Here is a 27,079-nt window from a genome sequence, read left to right as displayed (position 1 = left end):
GAAATGTCTTTGTTATTTTAATTTTGGAGAGAATTTTATCAAATGGTTTGAGACGCTCTATAAACATACCAGCAGTAGAGTTATAAATAATGGGTATTTATCTACTGGATTTCCCCTAACACAAGGGGTTCGTCAGGGGTGTCCATTGTCACCATATTTGTTCCTGATATGTATTGAAATATTAGCAATAAAAATTAGAAAGAATACAGATATCATAGGTTTGAAGCCAAATGGTATAGAGACAAAACTTACAATGTATGCTGATGATGCAACCTTTTTTATTCAACCAAAACAATCTACTTTGGAATCCTTGATTACAGATCTAAATATGTTTTCAAAAATATCAGGTTTGAAACCAAATTTTGAGAAGTGCCATATATTGAGATTAGGGACTTTAAATGGTACAGATTTCAATTTAAATTGTTCAGCTCCTATTAGATGGACAAATGGCTCTGTAGATATTTTAGGTATTCACATACCAGACAATTTCCAAAATATTGTCAAATACAATTACGATAAAAAAATGCAAAAAGTAGATAGAATTTTACAGCCATGGAGGAGCAGCTCACTTACATTACAAGGAAGGGTCACACTGATTAAGTCATTGGTAATCCCCCAATTTGTTTATTTAATAATGACCCTTCCAACTCCTGACAATTCCTTTTTTAAATGCTTTGAACAAAGCATTTTAAAATTTTTATGGAATAGTAAACCAGATAAAATTAAGAGACAATATTTATACAATTCATATGAAAATGGTGGATTAAATCTAAAAAATCTCCAAGCAATGAATAGTTCTATAAAAGCTTCTTGGGTTAATAAAATATATAATCACAGAAAATGGCTTACCAGTAAAAGATTGTACACATCCTTTTATTTTTTTGGCTCGGATTTATTTCCTTTTTTTCAATTAAAACCATTACATATCAAAGGAATATTTCGGAATCAATTAAAAGAACTTTCACCTTTTTTTAAAGACGTACTTAAAGCATGGTTGAATTTTCAGTACCATCCTCCTGATACTTTAGATGATATGCAGAATCAGTTACTGTGGATGAATTCTGAAATTACTATAGGAGACCAACCACTTTTGTGGAATATATGTATTCAAAATGGTTTAATTTTTGTGAATGACTTCTTAGATACGTCTGGTCACTTTATTTCATTTTATGATTTTTCAATACAATTTAATGAATGTTTGGATTTGTATCAATTCAATCAGATTGTCTCAGCAATTCCAATTGGCTGGAAACAAAAAATACAAAATAAACACAAGCAATTGGTTTGTCTCCCAAAAGTACGATGTAAAAAATGGTTATGTAATATAAAAATAAATAAAATAATTTATAATTGGAAGTTGTATTCTGCAGGTTTTGCACTTTTTCCTCACAGGGTCTGCCAATACTGGGAAGATGAAATTAATGCACCAATTCCATGGAAAGAATATTTTAGATCAATTTATAACACTACAGTAGATTCATATTCAAGAATATTCCAATCGAAATTTTTTTACAAGATAACTGCAACTAAAAAAATGTTATATTTATACCACATTGAAAATAGTCCACATTGCAGATTCTGTGAGGAAGAAGAGGAAGACCTATGGCATTTATTTTACTTTTGTCCATTTGTATATAAATTCTGGTCAAGTGTCCAAGTTTGGTTAAAGACGTCTAGGATAGAACTGACCATAACACCACAAACTATTGTACTTGGTCATTTTACAGATAGTGTTCTTTTGTTAAATACCATTTTATTAATAGGGAAAATCTTTTCTCATGTGTGTTCTGGGGTATGAATGTGAGCATAAATGTATAAGCATGTAGAGTTTCTGTAGATTTTGGTCTGTAAATTATATTTCTTATTAAATAAAGATGAAAAGAAAAAAAAAAAAAGACTCATCTCTATCGCTGTTAGTATAACGCACTGCTCAAGCGGCCACTGAGCCACCGGCTATATTTCGAACGATTAGCGCCGTGGCAGGGAAGGGTGATACGGGTTGTTGTCTTTATTGTTACACTGCTCATAAATAATTTTTCTGGTTCCTACACATCTGTTTTAGAGGCATATGCGAGAGCCTGGTGTGGGCGTGAATTGTGATCACACCTCAGTGCACACAGAGACAAGAGTATCACACCCTTCTGCTGTTTGCACAGGGTGACATCATAATTGCGATTAATCGTGCAGCCTTATTTAAAAGTGTGGTTACATTTCAACAGTTCGTGCTGACAATTAGGGGTGGGCGATATGGCAGAAATATCTTATGATTTATTTCAGGAGGGATCACGATACGCAATCTTCTGATTTGACTATTTTGTAAGTTACTGAACAGTATAACCAAACTACTTACAGTTTTGATCAAGTTTGCAATTCTGCAAAGTATGAAGATTGAGCAAGAATTTTGACATGGTTTATACTTGTATTCAACTACAATCAGACACTTAAGCAAAGCCAGTCTATTTACTTTCTGGTTCTCATTAGCTAGTTTCAAGTGTTCTTCAATACAACATGATGTTCATTTAGTAAGTTATGGTTCTGTCAATCAGGAAAGAGGCGACTCGAATCCACTGCACATTTGCATTTGTGTAAAAAAATAAAAATAAAATAAATGGCTGTCAGGAGGAGAGAGTGTGCGTCATGTTTAAGATTGTTAGTATGTTTTATTTTAAACGTAAATAGTTTTGTTTACTATTAACTTTTTATTTTGATCATTTTAACTGTGATTGTTTATTTTTTTTAGTAGTATATATTTAATAAACAATTGAACATGTTAACAATATTCCACTGTGTTGTTTTCCTGCACCCTTATGATGTATTATTATTTATTATGTGGAGAAGCTGTGAAGTGGTAAAACGACAAATCAAAATTGAACGTTAATGAGCTAACAGCAGCCAATTCATGCTAATGTAGCTGGCTGTCTCTACCATGCATTACTAAAGGCAAGCATTAACAAATAGCTCCACTTCTTGCAGGCCAAACTGAAGATAGTAATATGGATTGCTTTAAACAAGCGCAAGTGATATTGACTAGCAGCTTTGTACAGCACGTTGACGTTAATGTTCTGACATTAATATAGCCGTCCTTATTAGCTAGGCTCCTTACATGCTTGTTAATAACTTATTTGAAGGTGGGTCTTTGAGATTGACAGCATTGTGTTAAGAACAGATAGACTAACTTGAATCCATTCATGTTGGACGCCTGGTGTTCATGATAATAGCCATTCAACTCTGGAATCTTCTCTGCGGGGCAAAACTGGTGCAGCCCTCTGGTCCACACCCTTTGATGTTTCCAGTCAGGATGCTTTATTTTGCTCCTCTGTAAAAGTTTACAAGTATTTGGGATGGGAATTTTTAAGTAAATTTCATTTAAATAGTTCCGATTCATAACAGAAGTTATGTCATTGCACTTTCCATACAGAGGTCTAGAATGTGGTCTTTGTGATATTATTTACAGAGGCCGATCAATTTCCTCCATGAGCAAGCACTTGCTGACAAAGGCAGGGAAAACTTCCTTTTAGCAGGTAGACACTTTAAGCTGAATCCTAACCTGCCTTGGCTGGTTGGGGTGCGGCGTGGAGGGCAAATCAAGAAATGTCATAAATGTTAGCTAAGTTTTGGGTTAGAAACTAACATGAAGTTATCTTGTTGAACTCTGTGACTAACTTTGCTGTGCATGGAGGTTTCCTTGTTAGCATGTACAAACTGAGATCTATCTGATAATTAAAACTTTAACCAGCTTAGAACGGTTCCTTTAATGCCGTTTCCCCAGGTCCCTCTGTGGACACACTCCTGCAGTTTATCGTCACAGGTGGTAATGCATTAGTTGGCAATCAAACTTGAACATTGAGGGTTATGTTCCACAGACATGCTCTAAATGTCATTTATGGTCCTAAATAGCTCACTACAGCAGGACCTCTCAGTCATTGTCTGTCTCTCTGTATGTCTGTCTGTGCTATAGAAACGGAGAGGAGAGGGACTCAAACGTCACCGCTGTCAGCACTGTGACAAATCCTTCACAACATCTGGATATTTAAAGATTCATCAGAGGCTTCACACTGGAGAGAAACCGCACAGGTGTGACCAGTGTGGGAAAGCTTTCACTGCATCATGGAACCTAGGAAGACACAGACGTATTCACACTGGAGAGAAACCATACAGCTGCGACCAATGTGGGAAAGCTTTTGCTATATCAGGTGATCTAGTAAATCACAGACGTCTTCACACTGGTGAGAAACCACACCGGTGTGACCAATGTGGGAAAGCTTACGCTACATTACGTGACTTAAAAAGGCACCGTCGTGTTCACACTGGAGAAAAACCATACTCGTGTGGAGAATGTGGGAAAACTTTCAGTACATCAAGTAACCTAAATGTCCATCGACGTGGTCACACTGGGGAGAAACCATACTGGTGTGACCAGTGTGGGAAAGCTTTCGCTACATCAGTTGAATTAAAGAGGCACCATCGTTTTCACACTGGGGAGAAACCGTACTGGTGTGACCTATGTGGGAAAGCTTTCACTATATCAAGTGATCTAGTAAATCACAGACGTGTTCACACTGGGGAGAAGCCGTACTGGTGTGACCAATGTGGGAAAGCTTTCACTAGATCAAGAGAGCTAAAATGCCATCAACGTGTTCACACAGGGGAGAAGCCGTACTCGTGTGACCAATGTGGGAAAACTTTTTCTCAGTGTCGTCAGCTTAAATCCCACCAACGCATTCACACTGCTTCATTTTGAACATTTTAAATGATAAATTGTATTTATAAAAATAACCTTAAAAGAGAACAAGGGTTTCTCTGAGGAGGAGGAGGCTAAAAGGAGCAAATATTGGCACACTGGCATTGTGACTCTGGCTAAATCTACATCTGTCCACTGCAGAGACTCCATCTGCAACCTGGAGAGTATTAGTATAATATTATAACATTAAGTAGGAGTATAATGTTCAGTTAATAGTATACCGTTAGTGTAATAATATATTAATTACTATATATATATGTATAATAGTATGATATTTTACCACTAGTTGATTATTAAATCCAGTTATAGCTGTTTCATTTCTGTGGGTTGTTTTATTCATTCAATCCTTGTGCAGGAAAGGAGCTCTACATTGGTCGGAAATTTGTAAATGCTAAGTACTAACTTGTTAATAATCATGTCAAACATTTGAAAGTTTACTGTAGCTGTGATTGGTCAGTTGACAAAAGTGACACTAGCCATGTTTCCATCTTGGAGTCCCCTTAGGGTTAGAGTCCCTAAGTAACTTGTTGACAGGGTCCCGCTGTCAAACGCTTTTACCAGAGTTTGTAGCGTAGACAATCTGGATAGAGACAACTGTATCTAAGGAATAATGGGTAGAGTGGGAGATGGGAAATCAAAGGAGTAAAATAAGCAAAGGTGAGAGACTTGCCTGTTTTTATTTTCTATGTAACTTTATTTTTTAAATTTTTTAAATTTAATTTTCTTTTACTTTTTCCCTGTTTGTTTTATGTAAAGCACTTAGAATGACCTTGTTGCTGAAATGTGCTATACAAATACACTTGCCTTGCCTAATTGTCATGCGAATTTTAAGCGTACTTTTGAAATGTTGCCAAAAAGAATAAAAAGAGACTGTGAAATAAGTATGGTTCCATCAGCTGGTTTGGAGCGAATAAACCCAGGCTACGGCAAGCGTAGTTACGTCAGTAGTTGATGTTACACATGGCTGTAATAAACACGACGTATGGGTTCCAAACCAGTCGCATGAACCTGAGGGCCATTGATCTTAGACAAATGGAGAGAGGTCCAGTGGGCAAGTTGCTGCCGGCCATGTCTCCAAACGTTATGGGAATATCCAGTGTTGCAGAGTTTTGCACACCTGCCGAGGATTGCATGCACCTCCAAATAATGCTTTTAAATGCTATTATATCCTTTTGTGGGGTACATCAATGGTGATAAATGATTCAAAGTATTTATTTTATGAACATTTAGAGTTGTTAATATTTTATTACACTCAGTAGAAGTAGCATTCTTTGAGATTCAGCGAAAAATATTCGCTGATAACCCCGTTTGATCAGTGTGCAGAGCAAAGTATATGAAAAGGACCTTTTAAGAGGTGAATGCATAATTTGGCAGAACAGATGATGAAGGCTACCTGTCGAGATTTGCATCCACCTATTTTGTCAGCATAATTGAGCATTACCAGCCACGAGGTGCATGAAATTCTCGGCACGCAGAACTCTGCACAACCGTGCAAGATGCTGACTGCAGAAACAGCTGATCAGTCGTGAGTTACAAGTTAGCTACATCAGAACTTATTCGGAAAAAGTTTTTCCGTCTCCCATTTAGCGCATTTACTCTTGTTGACAAAAAAAAACACCAACTGAGCGTAAAATCTTTTTTGCGAAATTAAGGACTTTTTGTCGAATTTTGCCATTTCCATCATACATGTCAGAGGTTGCACGCCTCTGGAGCAACTAGGGGTTAAGTGTCTTGCTCACGGACACAGTGGTGGATGGGTCACAGTGGGGGATTGTACCTGGGTCTCTCACACCAAAGGCATGTCCATTACGCCATCACCACCTATGCGCATTAAAAAAAACGTTGATGGAAATACGGCCACTGACCAGCACATTGGCTTTATGAAAAGTTGAACATGTTGAACAACACAAGGCACTGATACAGCTAACGTTAAATGGCCAGCGAGCCAAACCCAAACATTCCTTATCTTTCCCCTGTTTTCTTCTCTCTTACCACTTCAGCCTCTCTAAAGTGGTAAGACAATGAGAGCATCCGGCGCACCGGCATTGAAGTCCGTGCTCCGGTGGCAAGTCCGACAATGTTTTGAACGACTAGCATCGGGATGGGGAGGGGGGTTGCAGTAGGTTGTTTTCTTTATCATTACCTGCACACTGCTCATAAATCAGTTTTCTGGTTGACACGTATCTATTTTTAAGACATGCGAGAGCCTGTTGTGGGCGTGGATAATGAGCAGACTGCAGCAAACACAAAGACGAGAGTCACACACAGCACACTATTTTGTGTTGTTAATTTGCACCCTTTTTGCGGTTATGTAATACCACAGGATGATGTCAATTGCAATTAGATTAATTGTGCAGCCCTTGTTAATTTGACATGTATTATGACAGTCCTGCACTGAACACATCAACATGCCAATTGACCCTTCACTAAGCCACGCCCCGAATACACAGCTGGCCAATAAGATATGGTCAAACGCAGTTCCTGGGGCACTTGTAATAGTTACAGTCACCACCCAGAGAGGTTGATAGGAAAAGAACGATTTATTCTCTTTCCTAAACCTAGCTTAGCGAAAGGTCAATTGTCAGTTATAATCACACCTACTGGCAACAAGAAGTAAGCTGTGTGATCTGTGCGGTGAGTAAGAAATAGTATATATTATACATGTATTTTGTTAAGCTGTGAGTAGAGGGAAAAGCCTCTAGCCTAATTTAAGCAGTGTGAAATCCCACAGCGTCTAGTTAATGTTAATGGTGTGAAGCTAAAAACAAACCTTGACTGTTGAATTAAATGTTTGCTTAAATGTTCGTGTTGAGCTATGTTTTATGATTATTAGAGTCTTTTCTGCACATAACCAGCAGTAACAGTTTTTTTCTCTTTATGGGCAAAGCAGGGGAGGAATAGGTGAGAACTCCTTTTTTGAGACAACCACATTTTTCTCAGAAGAGGACAAGAAGAATGAGGAGAAGAACAACAAGAGCAATGTGGAAAATACCCCAAAACAACACACAGGAATAAATAATCGTCATTAAACTATAACTGTTTACATTTTATATTCCGCCCACATGCCATGTGTAAATACCTATGTCTATACAGAGTAAGAATGGGAGAACAGCACATTGCTTGTTGTGACTGTAATTAGAGAGTATGGGCATATCAGTGGACACCTTTTATACAGTCCATGCAGTGGATACTAACATTAAGGTGTAACTACAGGGTTACAAGGGGAGCCTCATTAGTTATGTTTGAATGAAGGCTCCATAGGCGGAGCGGGGGCTAATTGGGCTTAAGCCCCGAATGTTTTGTCAAAAGCCCCGGATCTTTCAGGTTTTTAAAATAAGTTAAACGTTGTTTCATTTCCCCACCGTCTTTCTGACTAGAGCAGCAAAACAGCGGAGCAAAAGCTCTGTTACCATTGTGGTGATGCCAGTAAATGTAAGAGAACAAGATATGCATTTAATATTTTTTGCATCTTAGGTTTATAATCAGTAGGGGTGAGAGAAGGATCTCCCACTCCATCACCTCTTCAGTTACTTAGTGACTCTAACCCTAAGGGGACTCTAACCCTTCTTTAGAAAGTCGTCAATGTAAATCCAGATTGTCCACGCTTCAAACTCTGGTAAAAGAGGTTGACAGCGGGCCCTGTCAACAAGTTAACAGCGGACAAAACAGGGACTCTAATCCTTGTAATTGTACTCGGCTCTGTTAACTGAGGATCAGGCGTGTGAGATGGTAGAATCAAAAGAGCACTCTAAGCTTTTTAAATAGTGTTAATATCTAAAAACAAAGAAAACGAAAACAGGACAGTAAAAGTTACAGTGCAGTGTAAGTTATCAATCTACTAGTTAAAGGCAGTGGTAATAAGAAAAGTCTTAAATATTTAATTAAAAGCAATGATAAAAAGAAAAGTCTTCAGTGTTAATTTAAAAGAACTGACAGTTTCAGCAGACCTGCAGTTATCTGGGAGTTTGTTCCAGATATACGGAGCATAAAAACTGAACGCTGCTTCTCCTTGTTTAGTTTTGACTCTGGGGACAGAAAGCAGACCTGCCCCAGACAACCTGAGAGGTCTGGATGGTTCATAACGAAGCAGAAGATCAGAAATGTATTTTGGCCCTAAACCATTTAGTGCTTTATAAACTAACAGCAGGATTTTGAAATCAATTCTTTGACATACATGAAGCCAATGTAAAGACCTCAGAACTGGAGTGATGTGATCCACTTTTTTGGTCTTAGTGAGGACTCGAGCAGCAGCGTTCTGAATCAGCTGCAGCTGTCTGATGGATTTCTTAGGGAGCCCTGTAAGGACACCGTTACAGTAGTCGAGTCGACTGTAACAGTAACTGAAGTTTTTCCAAGTCTTGCTGAGACATAAGTCCTTTATTCCTTGATATATTTTTCAGGTGATCGTAGGCTTACTTTTAATTGTCTTAATGTGGCTCCTCAAATTAAGGTCTGAGTCCATGACTACACCAAGATTTCTGGCTTAATTTGTAGTTCTTAACATTACAGATTGAAGTCGAGCACTGACTTTCAATCGTTCTTCCCCGGCTCCAAAAACAATAACTTCAGTTTTATCTTTGTTTAATTGAAGAAAATTCTGTCACATTCAACCGTTAACCGGTAATAGTTCCCTGGTGATATTGTTATGTAAATCTGTGTGTCATCTGCATAATTATAGTAACATATTTTGTTATTTTTCATAATCTTAGCCTGTGGAAGCATGTAAATGTTAAACAAAAGAGGTCCCTGAATGGACCCTTGGGGAACTCCACATGTCATTTTTGTCAGCTCAGATGTGTGATTACCTATAGACACAAAGTAGTCCCTGTCCTTTAAGTAGGATGCAAACCATTTTAGTCAAGTGCCAGAAAGTCCAACCCAGTTTTCAAGTCTGTCTAGTAATATGTTGTGGTCGACCGTGTCGAATGCAGCACTGAGATCCAATAATACTAAGACTGAAATTCTGCCACTGTCAGTGTTTAAATGGATGTCATTGAAGACCTTAACAAGAGCCGTCTCAGTGCTGTGGTGTGGTTGAAATCCTCACTGGAAGACATCAAAACAGTTCTTTAGTGCCAAGAAAGCACTAAGCTGTTGAAAAACAGCCTTTTCAATGATTTCAATGATGACTTAAAAATGGGAGATTTGATATGGGCCTATAATTGCTTATTAGTGACCTGTCTAGATTGCTCTTTTTTAAGAGTGGCTTAATGACTGCAGTTTTCAGGGCCTGTGGGAAAAAACCTGAGAGGAGAGACATGTTAACAATTTGTAGTAGATCTGAGGCCATGCATTTAGAAACATTTTTGAAAAAACCTTTTGGCAGAATATCAAGGCATCATGAGGAGGATTTCAGATGTTGTATTTTGTCCTCCAGGTTTTTTATGGTTAATAGAATCAAATTGTCTCATGGTACATGAATTGTTTTTAAGTGGACACAGGGACAAGACATATCCTGTTACTGACATGGAGGCACTGATTGCTTGTCTAATTGTTTGGATTTTGTCTGTGAAGAAGGAGGCAAATTCATTGCAGGCCCTGGTGGATAGAAGTTCAGAGGCTACAGACACAGGAGGGTTGGTTAGCCTGTCGACTGTAGCAAACAGGGCACGTGGATTATTAGTGTTTTTGGTGATGATGTCAGAGAAGAAGGACCGCCTTGCATTTCTCAGCTCTAAATTATAAATGCGAAGTCTCTGTTTATAGATGTCATAAGGAACCTGGAGATTTGTTTCCGCCACCTGCGTTCAACTTTTTGACACTCTTTTTTTTTTTTAGTTCTAACCAGCGTGGCATTTCTCCATGGAGATCTTCTCTTACCAGAGAGATGTTACTGTAGGCCTAGCAGAGACAGTGAGGACGGTGGTAGAGGTTGGAAGAAAACAGTCACAGAAAAATGTTTGGGTTGTAATGAACTCTGCAGTAGAGAAAGACAGTAACAGGAGATGAAATGTATACATGCTGAGACATAAGTCCTATGTAAATCTGTTACCATTGGTGTCATTTACACTGGGGTCGCTGGGGACATGTCCCTGTCACGTTTTGAAAGCATAATTGGTTAAATATAGAAGAAACAAATATGCATTGTCCAAGAAAGTTACTTAAGCAACAAAAACAGTTACTGATTACTGCATTATATTATTAAATGTTGAATTGTCACCTGCCACCTGAATTTTGTGCTGCCATTCATATAAATAAAGACATGTACTCCATAAATTGGTGCAGAAAATGTCTCCAGAATGCAGGAAATTAGGAGTTTAATGCTCAAAATCTTCTGAGGGAGGATCCCCAGGTCCCCACTCATATATTTCATCATTGAATATTTCTTCAAAATAGTGTTAAAATATCTTTTCGTCTTGTTCTCGTGACCAAAGTCTTTCATCGCACACCTATTCTCACACCTTACATCACGACATCTTTTCAACACAAAGTGACACACTTACTTTTACAGTCGGCCTGCTGCTTATATTGTTTCACCATCTGTACATAAATGTAGCCTAAGTAGTGAATGTGTGTTCATGGGGATGCGTGGTAAGGTGGGCTGGCGTGGCTACAGGGCCAGGGCTGAATTTTTGTCCCAGTCTAGCCCTTGATCAATTTAGCGCTTTTTGGCAGCTCCGAAAACGGCCGAGTGACACAAGTCAATTTTCTTTCTACTGACGGAAAGTTTGTTTCATAACTCCGTGTGAAGAACTGAGATTGAGAAATACAAGCTGGACTCACAAATGCCTGTTTGAAAATGACAGATATTAGGAAGGTATTCACAAATGCTTTTCAACAATTTATACATTAAAACTGGACTCACAAATGCCTTTTGAAAGTTGTAAATGTTAGGAAGATATTCACAAATGTGGTTAATTTATTACATACATATTCACCTGATTTGTTTTTTGTGGAATTTTTTTGTGTATTTCCAGATTGGTTTTATATTTGCAAAATATTTTTGTGAGTTTAGAAATCTTTATTTTGTGTTTGTGGAAAGTGTTTTATATTTACATATTACACATTTACACATTGATCAGATTGTTCAGACAAATAGTATTGAAACAAAATGACCCCATATCTACACTTGATGTACTGGGACATAATGTGTAGTTACTAGGTGCTCTCTAGTGCCAACTAGGTGACACAGGGAGTGATGTTTAAGTCCTTTGTGCAGTGTCCAAAGCGCTTGTCAATTCAAAGCCGTGTTGGCAGAGCTGTGGCTCCTGTGGTGCAGCCCTGGCACACCCTGACATGCTTCACAAGGGCCCGTCCAATGCTACTTGCAGCTTCAATATGGATCTTGTATTTTTTGTTAAGATTTTAGTGATTTGTCTACAAATCTAATCCTTTGTCTAACCCTAGGTGACATAGAGAAGGTAAGCCCAAATGTATCGGAGAAAATTCATGTTTTTAAAATGTTTTGGGAAGACTTATTGCAATTTAGGGATCAGAAGGGGGAGGTGAGAGTGGCTCATAAGAAATGTTTTCACACCCAAGTTATGTTAGTACTCCAAGAAAAGATTGATGAATTTCATTCTACCATATAGTACATTTTCAAACCATGGCATCAAATCAAATCATTGTTTTTAAGATTAATTATTGGGATTGTATTCAGAATGCTATGTATTTTAAGTCTGTGTAGGTAGATGTTTCTTTTGCGATACATTGGGGTCTGTTTTAACTGTGTTTATTGTTGATATACAATCGGGGGTCTGCACAGCATGTTTTATTTTGAAAATTGTGCCATTCATTTTTCATGGTGTCACATGTTGTAATGCTCCATGACATGTTTTATATATTACTTAATGATTATTGAAAATTAGTTAAACTTTAAAAAATCTAATTGAATCTTAATCGCAATCTCTGGCATAAATATAGCAATTCGATTTTTTCCTAAATCCTTCAGCCCTATTCTCTAACATTGCTTACAGCAGCTAAAGCTTCCCATTGCTAAATTAAACTGGCCACAAAGGTAGCTAATGCCATGTTTATCAGTGGAGGAGCGCTAACGTTAATGAGCGGTTAAACTACATTGTTTAACGTATTGTAAAGATATCTGCTAACTGCTTGTCTGTACTTACATTTGGTACGTCAGAAATGATAAAACCAGAGCAGATATGTTAATAAACGTCAGCTGAACAAGTATCGAACACGGCTTCCTGCCGAACAAAATTATCTAGCTCCTCTTTCACATGTGTTGGTGGGAAATTTCAGAGTTGCAAGTCCTTGTTGTAGAATGTTATGTAGTATAAGATGCATTCAAGAGTAGCGGGACCTGCTTCCATCTGTTCAGACCAAATAAAATGTTTTGGAATACGAATTTTGTATATATTATACCTTGTTGGCTTCAGTGGACTATGACTGGTGTCTTAACTCGAACCTGGGTGGAGCTGAATATAGTCTTTATATTGTGTCACCTGCCAGCTGAAAGCTTCCTGCACCATCTGTCCAATAATCTGTCTGAAATCTATCTAATATATATTCAGCTGCTCTTGTCTCAGAAGAAGCTCTTCCTTCATGTTTGTGATGATGTTGTTGTAACTAACAACTCGTCCTGTTTCACATATTCCGAGCTGGATGGAAATCCCTGAGTTAACAGAGCCAGTCCATAAGCAGGTTCATGATACTGGTTATCAAGGATGGCCATTGTTAGACTCAGTGAGACCAGATCACCAAGAGAGACCCAGACTCTTAAAGCAGCTTCAGGATTCAGGCCCCCGATGTGAGGGAGTAATAAAGACAAAGAGAAATGTTCCAGATCATACCTGTGGTTTGTGTGTAGTGCATGAAGTGTGACAGCAGACTGAGATTAGAGAATGAAGAAGAAGACAGATATTTGGAGCTCAGCTCTCCTGAAGCAGTCGAGATGAAGTGGAAACAATAAGAGGAAGAAGAAAGAAGCTTTTTGGCTAAAGAAGAGGAAACACACCAAAGTTTTTAGGATTAAGTTCACATGGAATCATAACCATTTGCTGAATCATCATGAAGACGTTCAGAGGCTCTGCTGTTATTCCTTTTTACACTTCTGGAGGAATATTAAAACTATAATTTCCACTTTTACTGTTCATCAGATCAGCCGACCAATCAACAAGCAGACTGTTTCTCCTGGATGATGGAGGAGCTCGGTGGATCTCTGGGTCACCGGCTGGAGGACAAAGGAAGCAGAATGAGCTTGTTGTGTGGAGACATTTGTCTGTCCAGCTTCCTGTTGTGTTTGACTCTACTGTTAGTTGAAGGAGCTCACATGACACACCATTCTTTCTCCAACACTTCCTCACTGACATCAGCTGTCTGTGGAGACATTTGTCTGTCCAGCTTCCTGTTGTGCGTCCTTCTTTTGGCTGAAGTCTTGACGGGCGGCAGGGCAGACTCCACTCCCTCCTCCACCTCCACCTGACAGACTGAGAGGACAACAAATAACAACATCAGCTGCACAGACAGCAGCAGCTGACAGAGATTTATGTAATTTAACAGTAAAGTCAGTCCAACTTTTCATTAGGACAATAATAAAGGTTGAAAGTTTAATTTTAAGTTTTCAAAAGTTTGTAAATAACATGTTGAGAAATGCTTTCTATACATTGGAGGTTGTATTTACAATTTTCCTCCTCAGAGAATATTCATGCTTCTCAAAATGATCCATAACTCGTCTCCTCACAACACCTGATGCATTTCTTGTTGTTTTCACACAGAAGTCAAACAAACCTGAGCCGGTCTTTTCAGGTGATCCAGTGAAACACTGAGTGAGTCTTGGTGATCAAAGTGCATCACAGTGTTGTTCTAAAAATGTGGATCACTTTCACGTGTTCATCAACACGCTCACCTTGCAGGTAACAGTCAGAAGCTGTCCAGCAGAAACGTCTCAGTGATCTGGGTCATCACATGTTGTCAGGTGGAGTTTCAGGTGAAGCCCGTGTCCAGACGCCAGAGAGGAACAAAAGGTGCGACAGGTCGACGCTGTTTGACTCCTGGCTTACCCCGAGCATCTCTGAGAGGGAGGAGACACGTGAGGGTGAAGGACTTTTATTCACCACACGGGACGTTCTCACTTTCTGCACTCTCACTGTAAATCTAACATAATGTAAATATTTTGCAAATCAGTGCGCAAACTGCCACATTACATTTAGTCAGTGTATATATTTATATAAATACAAATCCACTCCCCCTGTAATATGTCTGCACAACACAAACCTGCACAAGTAATGCGCATGTAAATATCTGACACATTGTCTACACATAGTTCTCTAATTATAATCATCAGAACTCGTTTTAAGGCTGTTTGCAGTCTGGAGAACAGAACAGAGTCTCCAGCTGCTGATACAGTAACGATGGTTTGTGAATCTCTGCGGGACAAAAAGCTTCAACATCTTGGAAACACTGATTCTGCTGCTAAAGGTTACTTAGCGCTTAGCAACAGTAACTAAGGGGGCGTAGAGCTCCACGGGGTCCCGCAGCGCTCCTGAATCTGAAGAGCTCCGTCAGTCACAAAGGAGACCTGCTGGATCTCAGAGACCAGGACCACTACAAGAGCGGGATGGAGGAGGACAACCAGGACCCGGAGCCCCGGAGCAACAACGTCCCCGGAGGACAAACAGCAGGCTCGAGCTCTGATAGCACCGATGTTCAGGTCAGTGTTCATGAACACAGCTAGCAGCTAACAAGAAGCTAACGTGGCGTTAGCTCGGCCTGGTTCCGACACGTAGCTTCATATTGACTGTAAACAAGATGTAATGTAGCAGGATTCAACAGTGGAGCCATCAGAACCCCGTATCTCTACAGAACCCACACTTAATGTGACGGTCGGAACCGGAGAGGAGCAGGAGGAGGAGCAGGAGGAGGAGGAGGAGGAGGAGGTCTCTTGTAGCATGTAGCCTGCTGCCTGGGTGTTAGCATGCTAGCTAGTTAGCTCAGACTGGACAAAGCTGAAGTTAACTTCCGGTTCTGCAGTTTTTTGCTCTGTGAAAGCTGTTAGGTGTTTTAGGTAAACACAGCTTCAGATATGTGAAACCTTTTATTCTGTTGGGACACGGACCAGCTGGAAAACTAAAACAACAGATCATCAGACTGACTAGATATGAGCACACACGTTTTCTTTCTTTCTACCGTTCTCCCACTGGAGGCCTCAGAGCGCCACCCAGTGAGCCGCAGAGGCAGTGCAGTGATTCACAGAGCTGGTAATTTTTAAATGTAAATGTGCTCAAGAACTTCCTTTAATAAAAAAATCAAATTAAAATGCATAATGTTTGAATCCTCCCATCATCAGATGCTCTGCTGCTGGTACAGGTCACTCGCCCAGAAACAGAAGCAGCCTGCAAGATAAGGCCCCGTTTACACTAAGCCTCACTGTCTATGAAGATTCTCAGTCATCCAGGTCATAGTTATCCAACGAAGGTTAAAGTCAAGGGCAACTGTTTCTGCACCACAGTCCATTAAATAAACAAAAGTTTATAAATACATAGTCAGGTACGGATCATGGGTCCTCTCCACTTTGTTCAAATAGATAAGCAATCTGCAAATCTTTCTTGTGCAATTTTTTGAAATATAAGTTTAACATACAATAATAATAGTAGTACCATAATTTGCAGATAGGACAGGTAAGTGCGAAATTATAATAAAAATAGTAGCCATAAGTAATATTAATAATATACTAACAGTATAATATGGAATTGTACAACCACATTTAATAACATACTTTTTATTTAAATTTTCCTTATTTTCAAATCTCAATGATGACCATTATCACACTTCTCTGTAGCCCACTGTCCTTATCTCTACCCCCTAAAGCCCAAAGCCTGAGCTTTCCAGAACTACTTCAGAGTTTTTCATCGACTTAAGAGCCTTTTTTTTTGTTTTAGTCTTTATAGTTGAAGTAAATTTACAAAGAAGCTTTTTTTCTGTTTCTGAAAGCTATATTTGTTATATAAGATGCTCACAGTAACCAGGCAAAGGCTTCTGTAACTGCCCTCAGGGGATAAAGCATGATGCGGAGTCTTGATTGAGACTGCAAACTGTTGTCTGCAGGAGCTAAGTCATTCTTTGTTGCTTCCGGAGGCTTTTGTTGCCACTCTTCATGCAGGCTAGTTGGATGTCGACGACTGCAGGTGGCGCGTGTGTCGCTTCTTGCAATCCTTGGTGAAATTTCCTTTCCTTAGGCATACAAAACTGAAATGATTTTGATGTATGAACAGTTTCTTTTCTTCCATGGTATGGGGTATCTAAAAATATTGCGTGTTTCATCTTTGCAAACTGAGCATGGTGGTCTTCCTTTATAATTGGAGATCTGTTGTCTTTCTCTGGTGTAGTTCTTTATTTGAGCACTGGTGTTCAAGGTTTTAGCTCTCTTTGGTACTCATGTCATCTGTCTTGAAGTTCACGAGGAATGGAGAGGCTATAGGATTGCAGGCTATCCTTGTTTAGGAATGCAGTAAAACAATTTCCAGACTTATCCATTTCGTCCACAACAATTCAGCTTCACTTCCTCACAATCCACTCTGGTAATTTTCGGAGCACTTTGTGATTCTCCTGACTGTCATCCACGGTGTCCAGTCCCTTGATGTGTGGGATGACCTCTGCGAATCCCTGTAAGAAGTCTGCAAACTCTCTAAGTGCTAAAGGATCTATTGCACTGAATTTAGGCCAGCAAGCGAGCTTGTCTCTGAAAGCCTTTTGTATGATGAATGGATTTCCATACCTTTCTTGTAGGACTTTCCAGGCACCTATGTATGCAATGCATCCTCTGAATTTCTGTAAAAGAAGTCTTCCACAGCTCTGCGTGCTTCTTCGGTGAGGCACATTTTCATTTTTTCACTTGCAGAGAGGGGCTTCCGGTCAATAAGGATAGTGAAGGACATCTTCCAATTGACAAATTTCATTGGATCACCATCGAACGTCACTCTCCAGTTTAGTGAGTCTTAACCGTTGGGCTTGGATGTGTTTCATTGCCTTAGCCTTTTTCTCGTTTGGCTGTGAGCTCTGCATCTAGTCATTTACTAGAGCTGCTGGAGTGTGAGCTGGAGTTCTCTGGGTTCTGTGTGACTACAGTTTCAGTTCTTGTGCGACCAAAGATGGACCTGTACTCTTCCTTTATTGAGAGCTATTCTCGCTCTTTCTTTCTCTACCTGTTCATTATAGTTCTCATCCATGGTTTCTCACAAGCGCAAGCATTTCTTCCATCAGGGCAGCACGGGTGTCCATTTTGCCAACAATATCTGGAGTGTTGGCCTGGTAGCGTAAAAAACAGGCTCATACAGGCATTGAACCAGTTCATGTTTGGTTTGGATTTCCTTTTTCGACGTTATCGAGGTCATTTGGTGAACAGAAAGTTTTCATTGTTGTCCTTGTCTCTCTTGCTGACTGTTTCCAGGAATCATAAGCTCTGTTAAAGGCCTTTTTATGTTTAATGGCATTCTCTTGCATCTCTTTCATCTTGTCTGTCGAGAGCTTGACCAGCCTTATGGTACTTCTAAGGATTTGCTTGAACATGCTGCGTAAAGTGACATTTTGTTTGATTTGTGTGTCTGGTTTGACTATCTACCTTTGTTCATTGAGTGTAATATGTAAAATGTCTGAAATAAACCTTGATGAGTAGTGACTTTAACTTTAGTGATACTGCTCTTGGCAGACATTTACATATGCGAGAGCCTGGTGTGGGCGTGAATTGTGATCACACCTCAGTGCACACAGAGACAAGAGTATCACACCTTTTTGCTGTTTGCACAGGGTGACATCATAATTGCGATTAATCGTGCAGCCTTATTTAAAAGTGTGGTTACATTTCAACAGTTCATGCTGACAATTAGGGGCGATATGGCAGAAATATCTTATGATTTATTTCAGGAGGGATCACGATACACAATCTTATGATTTGACTATTTTGTAAGTTACTGAACAGTATAACCAAACTACTTACAGTTTTGATCAAGTGTGCAATTCTGCAAAGTATGAAGATTAAGCAAGAATTTTGACATGGTTTATACTTGTATTCAACTACAATCAGACACTTTAGCAAAGCCAGTCTATTTACTTTCTGGTTCTCATTAGCTAGTTTCAAGTGTTCTTCAATACAACATGATGTTCATTTAGTAAGTTATGGTTCTGTTAATCAGGATAGAGGCGACTTGTATACACTGCACATTTGCATTTGTGTAAAAAAAATAAAATGCTATGTGGTACAGAATCGATTAACACAGAAGTATCAGGCTTTAGCTGGTGAAGTAATGTGGAAAGCCATACTACTGTAGTATTTTGCACCAGACAACGTTAGCAACTGCTCGCCATTAATTGGCAAACTAATGTTATCTAATTTAACCACAAAGATACAAAATGTTTTAAATGCTTCAAATGTTAGTCACCTGTCCAATAGGATAAAAGCCAAGGATCGGAGTCTGAAGAGAGCGTGGGGGATAAGGACATTAGGATGTTGAATTTGAGTCGGTTGAATGGGATTCTTTAGATTCAAAAAGGAGGAAGCAGATCCTGAATATATATCAAAAAGTGGACTCCTCGGGTCCCCGACTTACACAGGCACACTGAGGTATGTTCCTGCCAAGGGATTGACACCCGCCCCAACACTGTATGCAACGGCCCACATCACCACAGTATCGTGGACATGCTTCATCTCCAGGGGAGACGTTCCCTGGAGAGTCGGGCTGACGTTGATGCCACAAATGTGAAGGCTAATATCTGGCTTCTAATCCTGCCTGGATTATATCGCTCTCGCAGTGAGTCTACTCGAAGCCTCTGGGACGACTACATGGGACAGCCTATTTTCAGAGCGACCATGTCACACAGCAAATTCGCTGCACTCAACTCAAAACTACGGTCAGTCAAGAAAAGCTGGCTGCTTTCTGCCCAATCTGGGAGAAGTGGTTGGAGCCCCTCACGGCTCTTTTTAACCCGGGCCAGGATGTGTGCGGCTAGTGCTGTTCAAAGGACATTGTGGATTCAGGCAGTATATGCACAGCAAGCCAGGCAAGTACGGGAAAAATATCAGGATTACCTGTGATGTACTTACCTCCTTTGCGTATATACCAGCAAGCCCGCCAGCTGTGCCCCAGTTAAGAACCAGGGAAGGAGGGTCATGCTGGAAATGACTGAGGAATTAGAGGGGAACATGTTGACATGTGGCAATTTCTTCACATCGTATCCACTGGCAGAGGTGCTTTTGAAGAAGAAAATCGCAATGGTCGGAACCATCAGAAAAAATAAGCCAGAGCAACTGGCGATCATCCTCCAGACCCAACAGCGACAGCCACGATTCTTGGTCTTTGTTTTTTGAAGTAATGCAACAGCTGTTTTCTACATGGCAACAATGTTATTCTACTCAACACAAAACACCGCGAGCCAGTGGTGTCTGAGGATGAACAACGCAAGCCTTTGGTGATTAAAGACTACAACCGCTGCAAGGGAGCTGTAGACAACCTGGATAAGTTATGTACTAATATGCATAAATTACACACACATTTTTATTTTGTACTTATCTGGAATTTATGTGGTGCTTTATTCTTTTAATGATTCATTAAATTATAAAAGCATTTAATGATTTCTTGCATGCAGCTTGGGCTAAAGTATAATTTATAAATAAGTATAATTTTTTAATTTTTGAATGAAGAATGTTTGTGCCATATATTCATTTTTCTTTAATCTTTTTTTTTCTTGAAGGTACCTACATCTGCTGAAGAATACTTCAGTGGCCAATGGCACTGTTTCACAACCCTATGGATGCGTAACACATGCGTAAATTAGTGCTTCGGACGTGTAACGGAAAGTCTCATTTAAACTAACGAGCATAGAATCTCTGATGCCTGCAGCTGTTTTTCATGTTGCTTTTTGGAAGTTTAGTTATAACGTTACTACAGCGGAGTGGTTAGTTGTGGACAGCCCATTCTGCTACGCAAAGGTGTGTGTGTGCGTTGCTGTGGTATGTAAATTCTGTATGTAAATTGACTTGATAGACATGCCCTGAAGGTAACGATGTTGCTAACGTTACATGTGAAAAAGAAACAAACTATAAAATTACTTTGCTTGCCAATGTTGTTGACTAGCACCCAGAAGCTAGCTTGATCCGACCATAAAGCTGCTCTTTGAAGTTTGAAGTTTTGATACATTTAATGTTTTTGAAAAATAAATTTTATTCTGTTCAAAGTGATCTTGTATTTTTGCTTAATTTCTAGACCAAACTTAGATGGGTAATAAGGATCAGATGTTAAAAACTTTGAAGGGTAGTAGTAAAAATATAAAAGCAATAATGGACAATGCACATGGATTATAATTAAAGGAGCTATATTTAAGTTTTTCAATGAAATTAATACAATTTTCATTTCGTTATTGTCAATGGGCTCAAAACTCACTTAGAAATGAAGCACATGCCTGTTTTCTCCATTGCTTGCATCAGCCACTATTCTGCTTTGAATGTGAGGTCTCCAGGTCTGATTCAGCCCTGTGCGCACTCACGAGCCTCTCTCGTACTGCAGCTAATGACATGCAGTCCACTAACACCATAGAACAACCGGCTCACAGCAAAACACAGGCTCCACGTAAGGATACAAAATAACAATTAAGGTTTATGTGTTGAAGCCCATCAGACCAGATGATGTCGAGTAAGAACAAAGTGAGCATTAGTAAAGCTGGGTAAACACAGAGTCAAGCCTGCCAGCTAATGTCGAGCAGTTGCTAATGTTATCCGGTGCAAAGTTAAATCGCTTTCCACATTACTTCACCACCTAACGCGACCCATGTTACTATCCTGTGTACCACGGTTGATTTAGCCTGCAAGAAAAGGATGTAACGGTAAAAAGCAAATGTGGAACGATTTGTTTACTAAGTTAGCTAAATATAGTGATGCAGCCAGCTAACGCTATAGTAGCTCGAACCTGACGCTGTGTGCTTCGTAACGTTCACTTTAGGTTTATTGTCGTTTTACCAATACTCATGTACACAGCTTCTCGTCACTCTGCCTTAATTCGGGAGGATTGTGCCGATATACAGCTCGCTGCGCTGAATGAAAGGTACGGCGCCGGTGTTTATCTGCCTCTGAGACGGGAACGTTTAAGTAACACAGCCTGAACATGTCTGTATTCTGTATGAAAGTGGTTGTGTTTTGGATTATGCTCGTTCATGAGTTCAAGCGAGCACGTGTACAAGCACACAACTGGTTGCAATCTTAGAACCGCACCGCTAGTGGCCGCTGGAAACTCCACAATGCCCCTTAAGCAGGTGAGATTGAATACTTTAATCAAATATCTGACCCATAATGCGTAAAAATGAATGTTGCCACTATTTATTAGTATATACCAGGCTGAAAAGATTTATGGATAAGATTTAGGATAAAAGATTTATGGAAGTCCATCCATCCATCGTCAACTGATGTTCATTTGCTCCCACAGCAACGGCATGGCAACGCTCAGTCTGCCTGTTCAGCCCAGCGACAACAACAGCCTGGTAACATGCTTCAGGTCTTGGCCAATCCGAAGACCGTGGGCTTTGAGAGGGAGGGGGGGCCTTAAAGAGACGGGAGCATCTACAGCTCGTTTCAGACAGAGGCTCAAATGAAGGCCTACATGAAGAATCAATGTAAAATAGATAATTATTTAATAATAATAACTTTGATTTATATAGAGCCTTCCACAAACCTTAACCAAAACTAAAACCTTAACCAAAATGCTTAACAAACAAAGGGGGGCCTCAGTGAAGAGGTGTGTTTTAAGATGTTTTTTAAAAAGTAATTAGAGAGGAGGCAGAGCGTATGGCAAGAGGAAGTGATGGTGCAGCGACACAGAAGGCTCTGTCACCAAATGTCCGGAACCTGGAATTGGGGACAGCGAGCAGGTCCTTTTTAACTTTGAATCATGCAAAGAGTCACAGAACTACATTTATTCATTTAGCTGACGCTTTTTCCGAAGCGACTTACAGTTGCTATGCATGTCAGAGGTCTGGAGGAGCTCAGGGACACAGGGTGCGGCGTGGAGGGCAAATCAAGAAAGTTCATAAATGTTAGCTAAGTTTTGGGTTAGAAACTAACATGAAGCTAACATGCAGAGAGGACGAGTCGGCCCCAGAGCCAGCACAACAGTTCCAGACAGCAATACTCACAAGCATTCTGTCACTAAAGCTAACATCCCAACAACAGCATGTCTTAGTGAACTAGAAAGTAATTTGAATTTCCGTGTAGAAGTCCTTTAGCTGGTGAAGTGTGTGGAGATGTCTTACTGAATTTGGCAAAAATATGTGTTGTGGATTAGAATTGCTAAATCCACCTTTAAGGCAGGCTCCTGCAGTTTATCGTCACAGAATGCATTAGTGGGTCATCAAACTTGAACATTGTGGGTTATGTGTACCCACAGACATGCTCTAAATGTCATTTATGGTTCTAAATAGCTCCCTACAGCAGGACCTCTCACTTATTGTCTTTCTCTCTGTATGTCTGTCTGTGCTATAGAAACGGAGAGGAGAGGGACTCAAACGTCACCGCTGTCAGCACTGTGACAAATCCTACACAAGATCTGGATATTTAAAGATTCATCAGAGGCTTCACACTGGAGAGAGACCGTACGGTTGTGACCAGTGTGGGAGAGCTTTCAGTAGCTTAAGTAACCTAAATAAGCACCGTCATGTTCACACTGGGGAGAAACCCTACAGTTGTGACCAGTGTGGGAAAGCTTTTGCTGCATCATGGAACCTAGAAAGACACAAACGTGTTCACACTGGAGAGAAACCGTACAGCTGCTACCAATGCGGGAAAGCTTTCACTATGTCATGTAACCTAAACAACCACCGTCTTGTTCACACTAGGGAGAAATCACACTGGTGTGACCAATGTGGGAAAGCTTACGCTACATCATGTGACTTAAAAAGGCACTATCGTGTTCACACTGGAGAAAAACCATACTCGTGTGGAGAATGTGGGAAAACTTTCAGTACATCAAGTAACCTTAATGTCCATCGACGTGTTCACACTGGGGAGAAATCATACTCGTGTGACCAGTGTGGGAAAGCTTTCGCTACATCAGTTGAATTAAAGAGGCACCATCGTTTTCACACTGGGGAGAAACCGTACTGGTGTGACCTATGTGGGAAAGCTTTCACTATATCAAGTGATCTAGTAAATCACAGACGTGTTCACACTGGGGAGAAGCCGTACTGGTGTGACCAATGTGGGAAAGCTTTCACTAGATCAAGTGAGCTAAAATGCCATCAACGTCTTCACACAGGGGAGAAGCCATACTCGTGTGACCAGTGTGGAAAAGCTTTTTCTCAGTGTCGTCAGCTTAAATCCCACCAACGCATTCACGCTGCTTCAGTTTGAACATTTCTTAACTTCAACAGAGAACAAAGGGAGCATTTTTATCTGAGGAGGAGGCTAAAAGGAGCAAATATTGGCACACTGGCATCGTGACTCTGGCTAAATCTACATCTGTCCACTGCAGAGACTCCATCCGCAACCTGGAGGAGTAATTAGTTAACATGAGTGTATTAGTATAATAATACAACATTAAATAAAGAGTATAATGTTCAGTTGATAGTGTACTGTTAGTGTAATAATATATTAATTACTATATTAATTGTGATTTAGATAATAGTATGATATTTTACAACTAGTTGATTATTAAATCAAGTTACAGCTCTTTCATTTCTTTGGGTTGTTTTATTCATTAAATCCTTGTGTAGGAAAGGAGCTCTACATTGGTCTCTAATTTGTAAATTCTTACTACTAACCTAATGATATTGTTCAACATTTGAAAGTTTGCTGTAGCAGGTCAAACTGTTTTTAATGCCCCGCCCCATCCAGGCTGTGATTGGTTGGTTGATGAAAAGTGACAAGCACGTCGGCTCTGTGAAAAGTTGAACATTTTGAACAACAAAAGGCAGCGATACAGCTAACCTTAAATGGTCATCCTAATATTCTCCCTGTTTTCTATTGCTTCTATTGGCATTTCTCTCCGCGAGGTGCAGAGCTCCAGCGGGACCCCCGCGGGGCCCGCGCCCACAGATGAGAGCTCATTTTCGGCCTCTCTCAGAGCGCATCACCCCTCCACCTGGAGGTGTGAACTTTATCAATTTTTGGTGCTCTGGTGACGAGTCCAACGATGTTTTGAACGATTAGTGGCGGGGCGGGGAGGAGGGTTACGGTAGGTTGTTCCTGGCACACTGCTCATAAATCAATTTTCTGGTTTTTAGGGACACATGCGAGAACCCGACTGTGGGCGTGGAGCATACCTTTTCTGTTTAATTAAATCGCACCTTTTTTGCGGTTATGTAATCACACAGGATGACAATCACGATTGCGATTTAGATTAATCGTGCAGCCCTAGTACAAACAGTGAGGTTCCGTTGACGAGTGTGCACATTGCGACAAAAAACTGCGATTAGCCATGAAACTGGAAGTTCTTGTAACTCCAGTGTACATGCTCACATCTGTACCAACTTTGACATGTATTGTAACCTTCCCACCCTGAACACATCAACATGCCAATAGTCAGTTATAATCACAGCCCCACCGACTGGCAACAAGAAGTAAGCTCTGTGTGCCAATCATCACGTGATTTACATGAAAGTTTCAGAATGTGTTCTACACTTGACATACTTGGACATGATGTGTAGTTATTAGGTGCTCTCTAGCGCCAACTAGGGGACACAGGGAGTGATGTTTAAGTCCTTTGTGAAGCGTCCAAAGCGCTTGTCAATTCAAAGCTGCGTTGGCAGAGCCGCAGCACACCCTGACGTGCTTCATGAGGGCACGTCCAACACCGCATGCAGCTTCAATATGGATCTTGTATTTGTTGTTAAGATTTCAGTGATTTGTCTACAAATCTAACCCTAGGTGATATAGCGAAGAAAATTCATGTTTTTAAAATGTTTTGGGAAGTCAGAATTATTGCAATTTAAGGCTCAGAAGAGGGAGGTGAGAGTGACTCAAGAAATGTTTTCACACCCGAGTTATCTTACTGTTGCCTGGTCTAATAATATATGCCCTGAACTTTCTAAGGGTCACTAGCAGCAGGTAGTGGACTCCAAATCCAAGAGAAGATTGATTAATTTACTTCTACCATATAGTACATTTTCAAGCCATGACATCTAAATCAAATCATTGTTTTTAAGATTAAGTATTGGGATTGAAATCAGAATTTTAAATCTGTGTATGTAGACGGTGGAACAGTATTGAAATTAACATACCATTTTGTTAGATGAGAACAGATTTTATTCAGTGAATATGCTTCATTAAGAGAACAGATAATGCATTCTTTACATTTGAACATTTATGCAAGCGCATTTTACTTCATCCATATGCAAATAAATGTGTACTAAATAACATTCCTACCATGTGTAAAACTAAATAAAAGAAATTCACTGATCGACAGAAACAACAGGGATTTAAGTTTTGAAAGATGTTTGTAGTATATGAGCATTTGAAAATTTCAGTTTTTTTGTTTGTTTGGTTTTGTTTTGCATACAGGTGCTGGTCATATAATTAGAATATCATCAAAAAGCTGATTTATTTCAGTAATTCCATTCAAAAAGTGAAACTTGGATATTATATTCGTTCATTTGATATATTTCAAATGTTTATTTCATTTAATTGTGATGATTAAAACAACTAATACAACTAATGAAAATCCCAAATTCAGTATCTCTGAAAATTAGAATATTACTTAAGACAAATACAAAAAAGGGTTTTTAGAAATGTTGGATAACTGAAAAGTATGAACATGAAAAGTATGAGCATATTCAGCACTCGATACTTAGTTGGGGCTCCTTGCCTGAATTACTGCAACAATGCGGCGTGGCATGGAGTTGATCAGTCTGTGGCACTGCTCAGGTGTTATGGGAGCCCAGGTTGCTCTGATAGCAGCCTTCAGCTCTTCTGCATTGTTGGGTCTGGCGTATCGCATCTTCCTCTTCACAATACCCCATAGATTTTCTATAGGGTTAAGGTCAGGCGAGTTTGCTGGCCAATTAAGAACAGGGATACCATGGTCCCTTATCCAGGTACTGGTAGCTTTGGCTCTGTGTGCAGGTGCCAAGTCCTGTTGGAAAATGAAATCTGCATCTCCATAAAGTTGGTCAGCAGCAGGAAGCATGAAGTGCTCTAAAACTTCCTGGTAGACGGCTGCGTTGACCTTGGACCTCAGAAAACACAGTGGACCAACACCAGCAGATGACATGGCACCCAAACCATCACTGACTGTGGAAACTTTACACTGGACTTCAAGCAACGTGGATTCTGTGCCTCTCCTCTCTTCCTCCAGACTCTGGGACCTTGATTTCCAAAGGAAATGCAAAATTTACTTTCATCAGAGAACATAACTTTGGACCACTCAGCAGCAGTCCAGTCCTTTTTGTCTTTAGCCCAGGCGAGAC

At 39.9% G+C, this 27,079-nt stretch overlaps 3 protein-coding genes across 4 annotated transcripts in view; all 3 read left to right on the top strand.

Annotated features, from left to right (window-relative positions):
- The window catches only part of LOC123979973 (zinc finger protein 665-like), a 19,583-nt gene extending 14,177 nt beyond the window's left edge, over window positions 1-5,406 (top strand). Inside the window, exon 3 of the mRNA XM_046064085.1 lies at window positions 3,959-5,406. Coding sequence (XP_045920041.1) covers window positions 3,959-4,741 — 783 coding nt within the window. The 3' untranslated portion in view covers window positions 4,742-5,406. The remainder of the gene's footprint in view (window positions 1-3,958) is intronic.
- A 9,640-nt stretch (window positions 5,407-15,046) lies between these two features.
- Window positions 15,047-27,079, top strand: part of LOC123980194 (zinc finger protein 239-like) — a 68,779-nt gene continuing 56,746 nt past the window's right edge. The window contains exons 1-2 of one of the 2 annotated variants that reach the window (XM_046064457.1): window positions 15,047-15,350; window positions 23,160-24,235. In XM_046064457.1, the coding sequence (XP_045920413.1) occupies window positions 15,258-15,350; window positions 23,160-24,026 (960 nt within the window). In that variant the 5' untranslated portion in view covers window positions 15,047-15,257 and the 3' untranslated portion in view covers window positions 24,027-24,235. Of the gene's footprint in view, window positions 15,351-23,159; window positions 24,236-27,079 lie in introns of those variants that run through there. The other variant, XM_046064454.1, reaches the window with a different exon arrangement.
- Window positions 15,270-27,079, top strand: part of LOC123980218 (zinc finger protein 239-like) — a 44,792-nt gene continuing 32,982 nt past the window's right edge. Inside the window, exon 1 of the mRNA XM_046064498.1 lies at window positions 15,270-15,350. The gene's annotated coding sequence lies outside the window, so the exon portion shown is untranslated. The remainder of the gene's footprint in view (window positions 15,351-27,079) is intronic.

Source organism: Micropterus dolomieu, linkage group LG12, assembly GCF_021292245.1.
Source record: "Micropterus dolomieu isolate WLL.071019.BEF.003 ecotype Adirondacks linkage group LG12, ASM2129224v1, whole genome shotgun sequence".
NCBI classification, from domain to species: domain Eukaryota; kingdom Metazoa; phylum Chordata; class Actinopteri; order Centrarchiformes; family Centrarchidae; genus Micropterus; species Micropterus dolomieu.
This window is presented reverse-complemented; position numbering and strand designations above follow the sequence as displayed.